This window comes from Artemia sp. Qi Xiang Cuo, chromosome 19 (assembly GCF_049724085.1).
Source record: "Artemia sp. Qi Xiang Cuo chromosome 19, ASM4972408v1, whole genome shotgun sequence".
Taxonomy (NCBI): Eukaryota; Metazoa; Arthropoda; class Branchiopoda; order Anostraca; family Artemiidae; genus Artemia; species Artemia sp. Qi Xiang Cuo.
In genome coordinates, this window is record NC_142812.1 from 18,829,801 (window position 1) to 18,848,634 (window position 18,834).

The following is an 18,834-nucleotide window of genomic DNA, read 5'->3' on the forward strand; positions in this document are numbered from 1 at the left end:
ACAGAGAAACAACTTTTAAGAATATCGTGAATAAATATATTTGATTATTATTACCGTAGGAAAATTTAAAACATAATAAAAACTCATTTTTAATGTAAAATATATGTCCTTTTAAGTTATTAGTATATTACATACTTTTTAAAATAACTAATTTTTTATATTAAAAAATTTTTTTAAAACCAAAAATAGACAATACAAAGTATTTTTCTTACATAACTCATAAAAGTTTATTCAAAAATAAAACTACTGTGCACTTTTGAAGATTGACGTACATAAAAGTAATCTCTCTGTTTATTTCTTATATTGATGTAAATAATAAAAAGTAATTTATTTTTCATTTTCAAATTTATATTTTAATAATTATGTTTTATATAATATGATATATAATAAAAATAAAAAAAAATATCAGAATTAAAAAATTAAAAACTAAAATCAACTGGCACACACCCAACTAAAATAAAAAATAAATACATTAAAATACAAACACACAACTGACTGTTAACGCTATTTTTAGCTTTTCAAATGACTTAAGTAAGACAACCACCTTTAGTTTTTTAAGACACAGTTAAGTCCCTTCAACGCTCTATTACACTGATGGTCTTGCCCCACTCCACCATCACTACAACAAGCTAAGTAAACAAAAAAGCTCAGGGGGGCGCGCCCTCAGAAGCTCCGTTCAAGGACAGCCATCCCCCTTGCCCCCGCCCCTCTCTACACTGCGAATGCTTCCTTGGTCCGGTCTGTGTTTTAAAACTTAGACAGAAAAAAGGTCTAAGACACTCAGAAGGGACATTTTTTCAAGCCAGTTGCTCAGTGGTTCAAAGCAACTGGATCTTGTTGACTTATACAACTGTATTAAGATAAATCATATAAATCAGATGAATCAATATTATCGGTATATAAAAAACATATTTTTTTTCTTGATATAAAATTTAGTATAAACTCTTCAGAATAGTTTTAAGAACATTTACACTATAAAATCCGGTCTAATACATCCTCCAAAAACCAAATAGATAATCAAAATAATCATTATGTACATTATGGATTTTTATCCAAATAATTCAACGCAGAATCTTTTATGCTAACTTAATTACATCTGAATCTAATTACATCAGTAATTTCTCATTGGTATGCCCAGTGGAGGGGAGAAAACTATCAACAATGCACCTGATTTTGATCCCCGAGTAGGGTCATACTTTACACACTCCAAGAGCTGTCTCTTCAAACGCAGAGCAAAAACTGCACAATGGAAGCTAGTGTGAAAGGACCTTAGTCACTGATACATGAATAGCGAATTTGGCAGCTCTAATCTTTTTAATTGAAAATTCTTCATCTACGATTTATTAGTGTGTTGATGTCGAATATTAGAACGACCTTTAGACAGTATCAAACCACCTTTAAAATCCTAGGAGGTTTTCTAAATATGACAAATACAAATGCTTCGACGTCTCTAGTCTAGCTCAAATTAAATCGGTAAGACTAGACTCAAATTGTTTAGAAAATTCACATCCTTTGTTGGGTTCAAACAAATTTAAAACTGCTGCATTTTGATTCATTAATTAATACCTTAGGGCTAAAACTTTGATAATTTAAAATAGTAATACTCAACATCAGAAGACAAAATTTTGATATTGTATGAAATAGTATTATTAAGGGGAGGAGTTTATTCCACGTTACCAAAAAAATTAAATAGACTTTGTACACAATATATTTGTTATATTCAAATGAAAACTAGATGCATTTAGCAGGCCTTACCGGTAATCATGATAATATTTTATCAAGGACAGGAGCAGGGGTCAAAACAGAGAGATTTTAGGCCACTATTTCCCATACTGTTTATTCAGGTCTTAGGTCTATCTCGGGGAAGGGGGTAAGCAATACCAGTTAAGGGTGAGGACCATGGCTAAGGGCATTTTTCAGGGACTCCAATCCATCAAATAGCAACCCTTACGCTAATTTATGAGAGGAGGGTAAATTTTGTCGAGAGAAAATGACCAAGCAACGTCGCTATGCAATATTTGGTTTATAGGCCCTATTTCTGTTTAAAAGAGAATTTTTCTTGATTCTTTCCAGAAAACTTTGTATAAAAAGATATACATATTATTTTAGAAAGTTACTTTAGATAAATATCTAAAAACAGGTGTCAATACTACATTTTTCCAGTGCGTAAACAGAAAGCATTTATGTATTGAAAACACAATTTAGCCGTCTGGAGAAACTAATTTTTAAACTCCGATCCAAATCGGAAATGAACCGAATTTCATTAGCTGACCCTAAAATTTTGCTGTCAATAAAAAATTCGACTCCAATCAGAACAGAGTTTTATATTTATATAAAATAGATTTTGAAAACGACATCAATTTACATACATTCCATACATAACTGCTTTTTCAGACGTAATGAATATCACTGACAATTATGCAAAGGAATAAGATAGACTTATAAGAATAAAAAGTTTAAATTAGAAGTAAATAGAATTTTTTTTAGGAAAATAGATACGAGATATAATTAGACTGAAAGGCTTGATGACTCAATTGCGAATCCAGGGGGATCAGCCGTCCCCCCCCAAGATTTTTCTGGAGCCCCCTTATCCTTTTTTTGTCCATTTGGTACAATTATGGGCCCCTTTTTCCACTTCCCCCCCCCCAAAAAAAAAAATTTGGTTATTGGCACCCTGGTCCGATTGGGCCTCCCCCAAGGTTTTGCTCTAGATCCACGCCTGAGAGGACTAAAGCTGAAATTACTCTGTAATACTAGGTTCAGATGCAAGGGCTTTGATAAATTTTTGTTAGTTTTTTTAAAAAATTTTAAGTCTGATTTTTTTTTTTTTAATCCCTTTTTATTTATTGAGAGAATTTCGCTCAAAAAGGGGGAGGGGAAACTCAAATAAACTTTAAAAAACGCATATAAATTTCTTTATATGCATTTTGGCTATGTTTAACGCCACAGACATTTTTTTCGGGGGGGGGGGGTAAAAACCCGTAGCCACCCTGGCCGTGTTCGTTGAGGTTGGTTAATAAATTTTTTAGGCCAAATGGGTCACTACTGTGTAATGAGTTAACCACCCCCGCAATAAACAGGACACCAACAAACAAGTATTAAGGAGTTGAGGGTCAAACATTAAATGGTGGCGTGATTTCACTTTTTGACACTTACGCCAGTTTCCAGTCTTATAAGCTCTCCATACTCCTTGCATTTGATCACAAATCATAAATAATCATAAAAAAGAACATAAAGTTACAAAAATTGCAAATTACACAAATGAAAAAGATATCAAGCCCTTACAAATAGTCTTCACGTACAAAAAGTAGAAAAAAAGCAGATATGATAGCTGCATAATCTAAATTAATTAATTTAATTAATCTAAATAATTCTAATTAAATCAAATCTAAATCACGTAAATGAAGTCTAATTCACGTTTTATTGCAAGTAATTAAATGAACTTAATTTGACAAATTTTTGAACAAATGTGATTTTGCTAAATTAAACAATGAAGTTGCTGCACTTTATCAAATTAAGAAAGCTGGAATTATGTTTTTTCATTTAAATATAAAACAAGAAATAATTAAAGTCGAATTATGGGCGTCAAAACCTGATTTATACAGATTTAGATAATTATATGAATAATAGATTTAAATAATGATTTAAATATAGGATACTGATAAGAACAAGATATTCAATAGTTTGAAGTGGGTAGGAATTAAAAGCCACAAGCCCCACTGACAATAAACCGTCATAGAGCATTAGAGAAAAAAAAAATCTTATGTAAATAATATTTTAATTTCAATTAAAAGTTTCAAGTACTAAGGAAAATGAAAATAGGATTGTTTGCAAGGGGTTAAGTGGAATCTTACACAACCATATATGTCTTAAAAATCGAAAAAAAAACTAGAAATTCAATTCTTAATTGAAAAATCTTCATATATTGTTATGCCGGTTTTGGTAATGGCAGGCACCAATGAAAAAAAATTGAGGGAAAAGTCAGCAAAAAATAGACTTAAAAAAAGTGGAAACAGACAGCTCAAGAGCAATAGGCAACTTAGGCAATCAAATGCCAAAAAAAATACTTCTATTTATTTCGTTCTCAGTTTCAACAAGTCATTTTAATTTATAAAACAAAAACCAATTTATATTTAATGAATTTGAGTAAATATTTTAATTTTCAATTAAATTTGAAACAATAAAAATATAAGAAAACCCAAAAACTTTTTAACTTAATGAATCTCTTAAATCATATAAAAATATTTACTAATACTGTACTACTGTGAAATATTTCATAGGACTAACCAGACGAGGTTCAATATGTATAAAATGTATTAATAACAACAGTGGCGGCTCTCCACAATTGTTCTTGACTTTAAACTAGGGCGAGCTATCCTTATTTCCAAGCGGATTTGGCTTTAAATTCTTTTTAAACAAATTTATTTTGAGGGGTTCACAGACCCCCCCCCCCCGCAACGACTCCCATGGCTATAAATTAAGAATACATCTATTTAGTCATTTAAATCACTTCTATTGCATTATATGAAATATAAACAAATATTTACAAAAAAAGTAGAGAACTGAAGAATTAGAAATATATCTTGTATACTCTTATAATTATTATTATATTATTACACTATCATTACAATATGTAATACTTTTATCACAAGTCAGGTTCACCATCAACATCAGATCACCAACACCACATTTTTAACCCTCCAGTGTTTAACCCCCCCCCCCCCCCCGAGGAGATTAGTCTTTACTATTTCAAAAACAGATTCCTAGCTATAATTCTTTATTACAATAGTTCCAGCAGATAGTAATTATGATCTTTTCCAAGGAGATACTGTTATACACAAACTATTAATGATAACATAACAAACATAATTACAAAATAGAAAGAAAAAGAATGTTACGTATGCCAAAGATGGGTTTGGTTTTAAAATGAGTCAGATTAGAGATTAATAAAAAGGCTAACATTTTCTAATATACATTAGTCCACTAGAACTTCATCAAAAATAGAAATTATTAAATCTACTTCCTTTTTAGATGTCGGAGAAGAATCAAAACACAAGAATTAACAATTAAACTTTAATTAAGAACGAAACTTTGTCATTCTTCAAGAACTAAAAGTACAATTTATACAGATTCATTAGTTGTAATAACGATAATTATTACTGAGAACATCCCTTCAAAAATTTACAATAGCATATAGGCTACTACACACTAAATACAGACATGGCTATTGCACTACTTAATATCTAAAATCAAAGGTAAAAACAGCATGTTCTTCATTAACAAAAGTTTTGGCTGGGCAGTGTTGTCACTTAGCCTAAACTCAAAAATATCACAGCAGCCGAATTTCAGAATAGCATCAACAAAGCACCAATTTTACACTATTAACACTCGATCCTTTCAATGTTCGTGCCGAGGCGGGGGAGAGGGACTTTTGTGCAGGTAATTTAAATTTAATGTCTTTTTAAAGTGTTTGAGCCTGCAGAAGGTCTTGTTAGTGTTGATGTGGAGTTGCGTGGAAGAGTGTTAACTCCTGCAACTCGGCCAGAAGCTCCTCCATTGATTAGACATCGCATTCCAGCTCCCCCGACGTACCGTCAGTCCATCCCTTCGTAGTGGTCAAAGCTGCTGAGGTATTCTAAGGCAGCTCGGTAGCAAAATTCGTACTGATCCTACAAAACAATAAAATTGTTGATTGGTTTTCAATTGATGAGGGGAGATTTTACAGCTTGATTAAGCCAAAAAAATGAATTTAAAAAGCTCTTGAGGTTATTTTAGAAAAAGGAACTTATATTATGTAACCAATATTAAAAAACTATCCAGTCATAGCTAGGGTTTTCAGCGTCATAGGAAAATTTCGTCCCCCCCCCATCCGCAGGGGCCCGGGCCCACGGTGAGGAGTGCCGTGCCGTGTCGACATATCCTCTGCGTGTGGCAACTCCTCGGAGGTTTCACCCGATGACAAAAGTCCCCCCTTGCTCCATCGCTCGGCCACTGAAACTATAAAGTGCAGTAATGTTGTTGAGAGACAATAGGCGGAAGACCGCGACTCCAAGTTAAGACACAAGGCCATAAATCCCTATAGTAAAAAAATTTCAACCCTCAGAGCAAAATGTATTGGAACCGGTCCAGCATAGTTGGGGTTCCATAAGGTTCAATACTCGGTCTCCTGTTACTTTCGATGTACAAGGAATACTTAAATGAGCAGACAGCAATTTTCAAATGACGCTGCAAATACATTTTCAGTTAAAAAAAAGAATGTATTGTTTGAAACATAAATTTTTCAAACATCGAAAAAACTGTTTTCCTATCGTCATAATGTTACTCTTCTGGAGCTTTTACGGATTGAGTCATTCGAACTAAGATCAAAATCTCTCGTGTGTTAGCTATCATCTGCGTTGGAGTACTTCTTGATTATAATTTAGTGGAAACAAGACATTCTAAATTTACGCGTGAAGTTTGAAAAGCATGCGATACAAATACCACGCCCTTATTGATTCCTCTGTAAAATTCTCTTTAATTTTAGGCCCAAACACTTTCAAAGCTCCTATAGCACCAATTTAGAAACAACAGAACATACAGAAAATAGTTCTGCATGGTCTTAGACCTTCCTTTCCATAAAACAAACCCATTAAAGTCAGCAATAGATTCTCTTCGTTGTTTCTTAACATACTTTTAAAATATTTTGTTGCCACTCATTGGATCCTATTTAAAAGAGTTATGATAGTAGCCTTATTCATTCATATTTTATTTCTTTAAATTTATTTACGGATATAAATATAACCCATAGTTTTTTTAACCTAGAAACACAACTGGATTTTATCGGACAAGAACTCTTTACCATTGAACTATCTCAGAAAACTTTTCCATCAATTCACAAAGTTAAAAAAGAGGACACTGCATAAAGACATAAGTATTTTATAGTCCGTATTGGAATAATAATAAGAGTTTCTATGTTCCCTCTGTACATCAGTGGCCGTTCTGACCCCCCTTGACCCCGGGGCAAAATCTTGATTAGCTCCCCTCCCCCCTGTCTCCCACGCAATTTTCGGACCAAAATTTAACAAAATTTTCAATTATTAACACCATTATTTTTTGGTTTATTAATAAATTAATAATTTATGTTTTATTGACTTAATTTATTATTTAAAATGTGTAATCATTTCTAAACATTTTAATTATTATTATTTCATTATTTTTTACCTTATTATTTTATCGATTAATTAATAATTTATTAATATGTTCATTTATTAACTGCACCCTTTACTATATTTTAATACAGATAAAACTTCAAAATTGCAAGATGCTTTTCACTGTTAGATCATTTATCTGAAAGTTTACGCCCCTAAAGTTCCTGCGCCCGAATAAAGTACCCCCACTGTCACTCTCATAAAACTACCTTTGATTTACATAAAAGAAAATTTACTATATAAGAATAAATACCGGAAAAAGAGAGAGAGAAAAAGAATAAAAAAGTGAAAATGAGAAAAATAAAATGAAAAATCAACTTTTATCCAAAATAAACATTATGTGGACTAATATATTTTAATGGCATATCTTATGTATCGAATTATGGGGGTCTGATGGATATATGCCTAGACACATACATGGTTATAAGTTAGTTTTATTGACCGCTGGAACTGATTAATATTTTTTCTGGTATAAATTTGTCACATCTTAGGTTGAGTAAGCAGACAAAATGCTTGATGACTAACATACGACCTTTTCAGAAGCCGATCTACCAAAATATACTTTTTAATTTTTTTTTTAGGTTTCAAAGTCAAGCTGCTTTACTTTGTAATATTTACGCTAAATTCAATGAAGAAAATTTACTATAGACAGGCACGTAAGCAAACACCAAAAAACCCTGGACAGTGTCCATGGTATGATTAGTGCCTAAAATAAAATATGGGTCGGTGGAAACTGCAATTCCTAATCAGCCAATGAACTATAACGGAACAACCCAAGTTTCATCTTCGAAATGCAGAGATCCATGACTGGACCAAGTAGGTGTTGAATTTAGATCAACTCAAACATCAACACAAAAACAAAAATTACAATGTTGTTTTAAAAAGTTGTTCAGGCAGTCTACTAATTGAAGTAAAATAGATCTGGGGAGCTGAGGAGGTCTGGTAGAAGAGTTTTAAGACCATCCTGGCTACACATTATATAAAAAAAAATCTGTGAAGAAGAAGTAGAAACGAGAATAATTCCAGCCAGTGAAGAAATGAAGGATAAATATGCCGATATTTGGGCAAGACCCCCGCTCGACCGTCCTAAGAGCACAAAAATAAATAAAGAGTAAAAAAATAAGCAGATAAAAATCTGAAAGACAAAATAAAAATAAAAACTAGATTAAAAGAGGCCCTCTTCAGGTGACGATAACAGGGTAACTAAAGAAAAACATCAAACATTGAACCGTTATTCACCCCCGGGAAATCCTTTTATTTCAATCAGTAACTGTGTAAAGCATACCCAGTAAGCGATCATCATTCGAAAGAGCTATATAGGCTTGCCACCACTCGTGATTTATCACTCTTTATAGTGATTTTTTATATTGTCTAAACAAAAAATTACTTTATCATCACATAAATCACTTGATTATTCAATAAAATCACTAATTCAACTAAAAAAAACTAAAATCTAGTGTTTTTTCTTTCACATAGTGGCACCCCTAGAGCTATACCCCGTCGTATATCCCTCGACCCGTCCCGCTTTCTTTTCGGTATGTGTAAGTTATATTGCTTTATACATTTAATTATTGTTGATTTTTTTTTTTTTTTGATTGACGCACGAATGGGTATTACCGAAATGAGCGGGCGGATAAATGAATAAAACAATATTTAAATTATATTATTATTTATTTTTACCATCTTACTGGTTATTTAATATCATAAATTGATGAAACATCGACGCTCCATGCTTGAGCACGATGCACGTCGATTTCATTGATGCTCGACAAAACATCGTGGCTATTCACATTGTGAATAGCCAGTGTGTATGTTATATCTGGTTGTTTAATGATGTCTTTCCCACCCCGTGCTCCCCAAATTCATTTCTTCTGAATTTTGTAGTTTTTTATTCAATTATTTGAGAGAAAATAATAATAAAACTAAGCATATAAGACGTCACATCCTAAGATAGAAGAAAAAAAAACTTTCGTGCAGCACGGTATTTACTTAAAAATAGTGTATAAAATAATTTAAACGGACCAAGAAATTTAATTCAGTAAATAGTGAAAAAAAATTAGCCGCGGGTACGGGCGCGCCCGGACCCGCGTCTAATTTTTTTTTTCATAATTAAATAATTTAAAAGTGTTTAAATGTGTGGAAACACATGTCAACGACTTTACAATAAGGCATTACTTTAACTGATTTTTTTTTAAAATAAATGCAAATTAGATTAAAATTTTTTAAAAGCTAAATTTCAGGAATTTAATATTATATCGCCTCATCTCGTGTAATACTTAAAAAAGTTATCAAGGTATTTATTTGTTGATTACCCCTACCCTTTTTTTTCCAAAATATAAAATTTACTCAATTCTTTTATATAATTTTTGATAATAAATAAAATGACCTATAAAGATTTTGCAGTTAATAGTTTCATGTGGGTGTACCCCACAAATAAAAAATTGAAAACAGTTTGAATAGGTTTTTAATCCCCATCCCCAGTAAATCATAACTTCCATTGTTGGAAACATTGCGGAACTGTCGTACTCTAAAAAAAACTGAATTGTGTTCTAGAAATCCAATTATGAACTAGTGAATTGACAAAACATTTAAAGAAACTAAATTTCAGCTGGGAGGGGAGGAGGAATGGGTTCTGGGGCGTTGCCCCCCCCCCTCGGCCCCTATACGACTACCCCTGGGCGTATGATCATATTGAGGTCGGCTCTTGAGCTCCTTCCTCCATCTGTATAATTCTCAAATCACCTTGAAAAATCACCAGCTCCCCTCACTGGGCATGGACCCACTTTGGAGCCATGAATCAAGTGTAGCAAAGCTTAGATACGTTTTTTACTGTATCACAAAAAGGCTTCTTTTTAAACCTTATCAATTTTTTTTTTAACGATTTCTTTTTTATTAGTATACCTGGATTTAAGTTTTAAATATATAAAATGGAGATATAAAAACAACATTCAAATTTGGCACTTTTCAATTTTTTTTTAAGTAATACTAAAAGATGATACCTCAGTTTGAACCTTAGCGGGTCGCTGTGCTCGTAGAATTCTAGCCGTTTGGAACACATCACATACACATTCATATTGCATTCGTTCTAAGATAATACTCATCGCAATAAAGACGCCGCTCCTTCCACCGCCAGCACTATTATGACAAAAATATTTATTAACATATTTGCACCCAGAAACGGGGAGAGGGAAGTTCCCCTTGGAATTGGTTAAAAGAATCCCCCCCACACGAAGTATTAAAAATAGGGCCAATATGGTATTTTTTCGTGATTCTACCCGCTCCCAGGAAGCAATACTGTATGCGCTTTTGTTTATAACTCTTATCTTATTAAATGAACAACAATTATATATATTATGTTTAAGAGGTAATTACTTGGCAAAAAAAAAAAAAAAAAAAAAAAAAAAAAAAAAAAAAAAAACTGTCGTCCTAATCCAGCAATTGAGACAAATGTGCACTTGAACGAGGCTTTTACCTTACCCATCTATCCAACTACCAACTATATTTATTTGTTTAGCTGTGAATTTTTTTTTCTAGGACTCGCAAGAATATTTTTTTTTTTTTAAATTGGCATACTACCAATGTCCGGGTGCGGAAAAAAAGAACAAAAATGATCTAGATTGATCACGATTTTGGGAAAATTTGTTTAGATCCTTAATTTTGGAAAAAAAATTTTTATATTAATAACGTCACAAATACTTATAATGATTTTTTTCTAATATGAGGGATTTTAATCTGATTATCGATAGTATGAGAGATTTTTTGGTAAAAATATGCAAAAAGGTATGCAAGATTAAATAAAATGAAAATAAAGCGAAGATTCATACCCTGCTACTGGCATCACAAACAGACACAATTAAATACGCAAAAGACCAAATACCTTAAAACATGACAATATTCTTAACGAAAGAGAGTTCTTAGCTGGCAACAGAGGAATATAATTTTTATTTTTTAAAAATTAATTGTGATGATGCTGTTGGAGAGAAGGGTGGAGTAATAAAGTGTCCTTAGACTGAATACATTTAAGATATTAAAGAAACGACAAGAATATTGACCCCGTAGTCCTCCACAACGTATGAACTGCAACTGAAGCAGAAAAAAGCACTGCATTTTCATAATACTCAACCTCCTAATAAGCTCAAGATTAACGTTGCCCATATTAAGCACATTTTGGCCTAGGTATTTGACGGAAATCAACAGAATATATGCAACTCGTTGGACTCCCTTACTGCTAATTACTATTAGTTGTTCTTATGAACTTTGTCCAATTATAATAAACGAAAACGACAAAATTTTATTTAATAAGAAATAAAAGCCATGGTAATTTTTTTTATTTTATGCCAAATATTAAAAATGTGTAAAAAAATGGAAATATTGACCGAGAACTCACTCTACACCCCCCCCCCCCAAAAAAAGAAAGAATTAGCATGGTTTAAACAGAAGGACCATCAAAGCTTTATCGCATAGATCCCGGATACCCCCCTCCCTTATATTCAATTTTTAAGAGTAAGTCTATATTGCTTACGAACAAAAAATAAAATTTTATTAAAAAAAAAAAAAAAAAAAAAAAAAAACAAATAATAAAAAATTTATTAAAAACAAACTACTACAAGAAAATTCTGTACAAAAACAATTTAAAAGAACAATATTAAAACAATAAAAGCTCCATTAAAGTGCAATAACGCTCGTCACCCCCCTCCCCCCCCAAACTGCCCCTGAACCCCTCCACCGAGCGCCACTGTCGGCACGAGGTCTGTTTACTCGCCCTTATTATTGATTACAACGAATCCTTGGGCGAAGCTTTTTCAAACTTATTTTTTGTTGGTTCTTGAATAAACTAATAATTTTTGCTTTGACTCCTGGCCCCCTTATAACTATAGTAACCTTTCGTACAGCCCCCCCCCCCCCCACACAAAAAAATCCTTGTCCAGCTTTGGTGACTAGAAAGTAACACTTTCTTTCACAGTTAACAAGAAAATAATTCCGCATTCAAAAGAAAAGACGCAAAATACATAATCCTTGTGCCTATAATGGAATTTTTTTTTACGGAAGCTCATGAAATGATAATGAAAATTTTCCAATACATAAATTAAAGAGTCATTAAGAACAATCTACTTATGACTGTTAATGACAAATCTTAAAGAACCAATAACTTTACAATGAAATATACTTGTGTGAATTGACTAAGTGTAAATTTACACAACCATATATAACTTTAAAAATTTATAAAAATCAGTAAATAATTTTTTATTGTAAAATACCTCAATATAGGTTTTTGCCTTTTTTAGTGTAAAGGGAAAAAAAAAAAAAACTAAAACTCTAAAAAAAAAAAACGGAAAAAAAAAAAAAAAAAACACGACACCAAACACCTTAAGAAGGTGTAGCTTTCCTTTGATGGTGTAGTTGTCTTTGGGACTCACCAGCTGTGATGATTGTATTTTTAAGAGAAAACAGCGCTGATACCTTCAATTAATCTGTTTTGCTATTTTATTTGGAAAATACGGTTTGGCAACACTGACAATCATTTAATTGACAAACTAATTTTTAAAAAAAATTAAATATTATACAATCATCACCCCCTTATCCCAGGATACTATCCTCCCTATAATTTTATACCCACGATCCTCCCCCCCCCCCAAAATTAAAACCAGCTTCTACAAAATAGTGCTCTTTTTGATCAGATTGAAACTTATATATATTAATTCTCCTTCAGTCAAGAGCACCAGAATGCAAAAGAAACTAAGAAATCCCTCGGCAATAAATCTTACCTCCTTCTTCAATATATTACTTCAAGTGGAATAAAATTTAGGATTAAATTAAAACAATCCAATCACATACATATTACCAACACTTCCATTAAGTCCGGATCCCCCCCCCCGAACAGTGATGTTTTTTTTTTTTTAACAATAAAATATGGTTTTTAACAAATGAAAAATTTTTCGTTTAAAAAATAAGTATAAAATAAATAAGATATTAAATAATGTTTTAATTTTTTTTATATCCTTACCCCCGGGCAGTCCCAATGTTTTTTTTTCTATGGGGTTTTTGCACATTTTTTTGTGTGGGTGGGGGGGGGGGGTTACACAAAAAAAAAACTCAAAAAACGAAAAAAAAATTTGCGTTTTTAAATTTTTTTTTATTTTTTAAGAGTAAGACAAAAATTTAGGCGGGTTCAAACCCCCTAACCCCCCCTGGATACGGCCGGGTATGTCCCTTCCGTACGTTGTAATTAACTTTAAGTATGTTAATGACTGAAGACCCTACCCGAGTCCCCGGGTCTTCAAACCTTAAAAGGTTTATTAAAATAATTTTTATGGCTTAAAAATTGAAAATGGCTGTGTTGCAGTTTTGACTCGAGTTTATTATGGTATCTTAATAATACAAAGAAAGATTTAAGAGGGACAGAGGCGGGTGTTTGGGATTTGGAAAGAGGGGGCACGTTCCCCCGGCCCAAAAGTTTTATTGGTGCAAAATTTCAAATAAATAATCTAAAGGTTATGATTATTTTGTATTTTTGAAATTTTATTTTTATTGAAACAAAGTAGAGGGCGCAGTCAGCAGCATGGATAAGGAAATTGAATCCGAAATTTTTGTTTTTCCCATACCTTCATCCTCTTTCTTTGAAAATAAAAGTAAGGATACCAGATCTAATCTATTTTATTGTTTTTGTTTGATATTTTGAATTCAAAATTTGTTAATAGATGCAAATTTTGGAAGATTTTGACCTGAAAATTTTGGAAGGCAGGGAGGGGGCTAATCGAGATTTTGCCTCGGGCGCAAGAGATGCCAGAACCACCACTGAGGAGGGGGCAGGGTTCCCCTCCCCAATTGAACCCACTAGGGGACAGGTATTTTTAATGAAAATACCCCAAAAAAGGCATTTACAAAAGCTAGCGGGGGAAGTATCTAGGGACACCCCATAGATTGACACCAATGGGCTCAGGACGAAATTGTTATATTTTGAAGTCCCAGCCACTTTAAAAGAAAAAAAAATTAAAAATGAAGCCCGTTTGTGGTATGAATAAACCTATGGATCAACAGGTCGGGGGAGGGCAGTGGTGTCACTTCACGAAAATTTATAGGGGGGATATATTTTTCAATTTTTAGGGTAGGGGGGGGCAAAGTTGTCGGTTTTATCAGTTATTTCAACTAAAATACCAAAAACAAGGCATTTTTCAACGGAAACACTACAAAAAAGGTATTATCAAAACCTAGGAGGGGGGGCTGCCGCCCCCCAAACCCACCGCTTTCGCAGCCTTTAAGTAAAAAAAAGTTTTTTAAACTGAAAGTAAGGAGCGACATTAAATCTTAAAACTAACAGAAATTATTCTGTATATGAAAGAGGCTGTGCCCTCCTCATCGCCGCGCTCTGTACGATAACGTTTGACTCTGTATCACAACTTTATTTTTTAAAACAATAAAAAACTTTAGCGTAAAGAGCGAGGCGATGAGGAGGGCACAGTCTCTTTCATATACGTAATAATTTCTGTTCGTTTTAAGATTTAATGTCGCTCCTTACTTTCAGTTTAAAAAACTTTTTTTTATTTAAAGGCTGCGAAAGCGGGGGTTTGGGGGCGGCAGCCCCCCAACTGTGCCTCCTAATCCATGTACGTTCTAAGGTTCGACCTTGTAACTCAGCCTCTTTAACTATTAAGAAAACGCAGTTTTTTTTCAAATAATTTATGCACGTTTTTTTTACTGTTTATTGCTTCGTATTGCTGGAATGACGGTTAGCTGAGCGGGTCCGGCGGTAAAGTTGGGGGGGGGGGCTGTTGCCCCCCAAACCCCCCGCTCTTGATCATTCTTGTGTTAAGGCTTTTAATTCCTGAATACTCAAATCACGTCGTACAGGGTGCCTCCTAATCCCTGTACGTTTTAAGGTTCGAACTTGTGACTCAGCCTCTTTAACAGCCCCCCCCCTGGGCCTCCTACTCCCTGTACGTTTTAAGGTTCGACCGTTTAACTCAGCCTCTGTAACTATTTAGAAAACTTAATTTTTTTAAAATAATTTAAAAAAGAAACTGAGTTTCTTTTTTAAAGTTTAAATTCAGTATATAAAAAATTTGCTCTGACGGTGAATCGAACCCGGGTTATCCGCCTGACAGTCTGAAGTATCAACCGCAGGACTAATGAGCCACAATTGTAATTGTTTTTTAGTAAATGGAATCTATTTTCGCAAAGCAAATTCCCACAAAACTTGATATTTGGTTTTTGGAAAACAGGGAAGGAGTGATCAGATTGAGCTGAAATTTCGAGGATAAGCTCCCAGGCCCCAGGAAAACTTATCCTCTAAATTTCAGTCCGATCAGACACCGTTAAAGGGGGGGGGGTGGGGGGGGGAAAATTTAAAATGGGATCTTATAAGAAACCGAGGTGTTTCGTAAATGTAAAGTCGGGGGAGAATTTTTCGGTCTGAAAATATCAAGAGGCCCTAACAGGTCGAATTCTGCTTCGAATAAGTCCTCATTCACCCGGATCAGTTGCCAACTGTGGCCTGTAGGCATGGATAACAAAAAAAGAGAAATGAATTTTAAGTGGCTATATTTGTTTTTTTGAAAACAGGGAAGGAGTGATCGGATTGAGCTGAAATTTCGAGGACAAGCTCCCGGGCCCGAGTAAAGCTTAAATTATAAATTTCAGCCCACTCGGACAACGTCAAAGGGGGGCTGTGGTGGGAGGGTCGAAACTTCCGGCCCAGTTTACCCCATGAAGACAAAGTCGGAGGAGGATGAAATTTTGCACGTTTCTTAGTTTGAGCTTGGGCTACAAAATGCGATCACCGCCGTCTCTTTGCGGCCTCTAGGACCTGAAATCGATTAACATTGTGGTGGGTCGCCTCTTTATAGAGGCACAAGTGTGCCTCCTTGATAAAGTCTGAGGGGGTGAAATTTTGCACGTTTCTGAGTTTGAGCTTGGGCTACAAAATGCGAGTACCACTGTCTCTCTGCGACCGCTAGGACCGTAAATCGCTTGCGTGCTTTTATAGGAAAACGAGCCCGCGTTTTCGCGGGCTAGCCCGCTTATAGCGGGTTCTTATAGGAAAACGAGGTTGTTCGTAAATGTAAATTCGGGGGATAATTTTTTCGGTCTCAAAATATCAACCGGCCCGAATTATGCTTCGAATGAGTCCTCAGTCACCCGGATCAGTTGCCTACTGTGGCCTGTAGGCGTGGCTAAGAAAAAAATAACTGATGACTTTTAAGTGGCTCTATTTGGTTTTTTGAAAACAGGGACGGAGTGATCGGATTGAGCTGAAATTTCGAGGATAAGCTCTCGGGCCCTAGGAAAGCTTAACCTCTAAATTTCAGCCCAATCGGACAACGTTAAAGGGGGGCTGTGGTGGGAGGGTAGAAACTTCCGGCCCAGTTTACCCCATGAATATAAAGTCGGAGGAGGATGAAATTTTGCAAGTTTCTTAGTTTGAGCTTGGGCTAAAGAATGCGATCACCGCCGTCTCTCTGCGACCTCTAGGACCTGAAATCGCTTAACATTGTGGTGGGTCGCCTCTTTATAGAGGCACAAGTGTGCCTCCTTGATAAAATTTATCTAAAAAAATATTTATAAACAACGAAATAGTATATAAAACAGCAATAACTAATAATATATAATAAAAAAAGCAATAAAAATTCACTTCCACAATAATCAAGAAGATATCATCGTAACCAAAAAAGGCAAGACTCAAAGATTTTTTCGAGAGTTATTTGGAAATTGAGAAAATTTTTGTGATGGATTCCTACCACCGGTCATGCTTTCAATGGCCCGTCAACTTCATAGGTGGTCGGAGTAAGTTCGCATCGAGAGAGGACTATTCCCGGGTTTGAGCCCCCCCCTTCGTGCTGTTTTGTCTGACTTCTAAAATATTACCAAAAAAGAAAAAATACACATTTTTGATGAATTTTACTTTTTTTTTTGTAAGGTTATAAAATTAATCTTATACTCAGTTTAGTTGAGAAATCAGAATACAATAAGTTTCAAATAGCATGCTGTATATTTTCAATGCCACGATTAAACATCGTAACTGACACTTTAACATAGCTGAAATAATTCCCAAAAACCATTTGCTAAGCTGTTCTCAAAAGGAAGATCAGCAGTGCAATGTAGACCAGGAGGATCAAAGTTCGATCAAATATACAGAGCCTTCCTTTTTGTAGCTTCAAAATCCGGCCGCCCCTCCTCTCCTTAGCATTACATTTCAAAACTATTAAAAGAAATACATAGAATTAAGCTCTAAATGCCACCTTCTCTTGTTTCTACTTTAAAAACTATCTTTAATTTGATAAAACATAAAATCGCGAAGAAAGGAAGAAAGGAAATTTTAAATTAAATCTTTAATTTAAAATATTATTTTCACTTTAGACAGCCAAACAGTGGTTACGCATTATTGTACTTGTACAAAAATAATTTCACCTACAAAATTTTTTTTCTCTTCAAAAGCAGTTTCAAAGAGACCAGACGGAGATAAAAATATATTAACAAGACAAGAGTTAATCATTTGATTATTCTATTTATATAGGTTTCCAATTGACTAGCTTTTGTTTAAGTTATCAAGTGCGAGTTCAATCATTTACATAAAAAATTGTATATTGTTTTTGTAAGTATTTTTTCCCCTTAAATTTTTTAGAACTGTTTTACTCTCATACAATTTAAAAACAAAACATGGTCTTTGTTTTGTTTTCTTTCGTTTTGTTATTTCTCTTTATTTATTGTACTGTTCCTTTTTATCAAAGTATACACACATACAACAAGTACTGACAAAACCTATCCTCTCCACACAAAAAAAGTGACCCTTTGTCCGCGTCTCCGGAGACGATGCGAACCTGGTGCCTAAATTTTTCAAGTTGCGTAGACCGTTATACTTGTTCCAGAGTGTGATAGTCACCTACGGACCCGGTTCCGTAGGTGAATATGCTTTGATCAGAGGTGTTCTGAATTAAAGAGACGGATCTTGATATAAAGCTTGTGATTAGAATTAGAACAATGAAAAAATGAGGGGGCTTTATTGCGGAGCATATTTAAATTAATGCCTTGTATTTTGAAATAGTTTCACCCTACCCTATTAGATTTTATGTGATGTTTACCGATACCCATTTATCACGCCTATATTTACGATTTGAGAGTGCTACGCGTAAATACTCGGATATCGAATGGAAAATTGCTTTGATTATTAAAATTGTTTTCATCTTCCTCTAATCTATCCCTTTTTCTCAATGTTATTGACGTCAAAACTTGAAAATATGATAATTTATTTCGAAAGTATTTTTTTTTCTGTCATTGCATGGCAACTGGATTAAAGAAATTAGCCGCGTAAATTGTAATGATAGTATTTGATAGAATCTACTTTTATTTAATTTGGTTCAGAACCGTACGAAATTTACTTCTTGTTTGTCCCCTAAGCTCCTTGATTGGAGGCCGGGATTTGCTGATATAGGCCCACTATATTCTTCGGAAGGAAAGCAAAAAAAAAGCACACACATATGGGATGCTTTGTTTCATGAGCAGCTTTTACATTTATTTTTATTGTTGTGTGCTGCAAAATTAATTATAGTATGTAACACTGAGTGTATGGAGCACTCGTCAACTGATTCAGACTTTTTTTTGCGTTTCGCACAAATTTAGCTCGCTTTTTCCGAGCTTATTTGAAACCAGATTA

General features: G+C 34.0%; 2 protein-coding genes across 8 annotated transcripts in view; both read right to left on the bottom strand.

The window, feature by feature from the left end:
- The window catches only part of CaMKII (Calcium/calmodulin-dependent protein kinase II), a 234,429-nt gene that overhangs the window by 144,800 nt on the left and 70,795 nt on the right, over positions 1-18,834 (bottom strand). The gene's annotated exons all lie outside the window — the stretch shown is intronic.
- Positions 4,736-18,834, bottom strand: part of LOC148940575 (tyrosine-protein phosphatase Lar-like) — a 42,725-nt gene continuing 28,626 nt past the window's right edge. The window contains 2 exon segments of the mRNA XM_089105524.1: positions 4,736-5,669; positions 10,187-10,322. Of these exon segments, the coding sequence (XP_088961650.1) occupies positions 5,595-5,669; positions 10,187-10,322 (211 nt within the window). The 3' untranslated portion in view covers positions 4,736-5,594.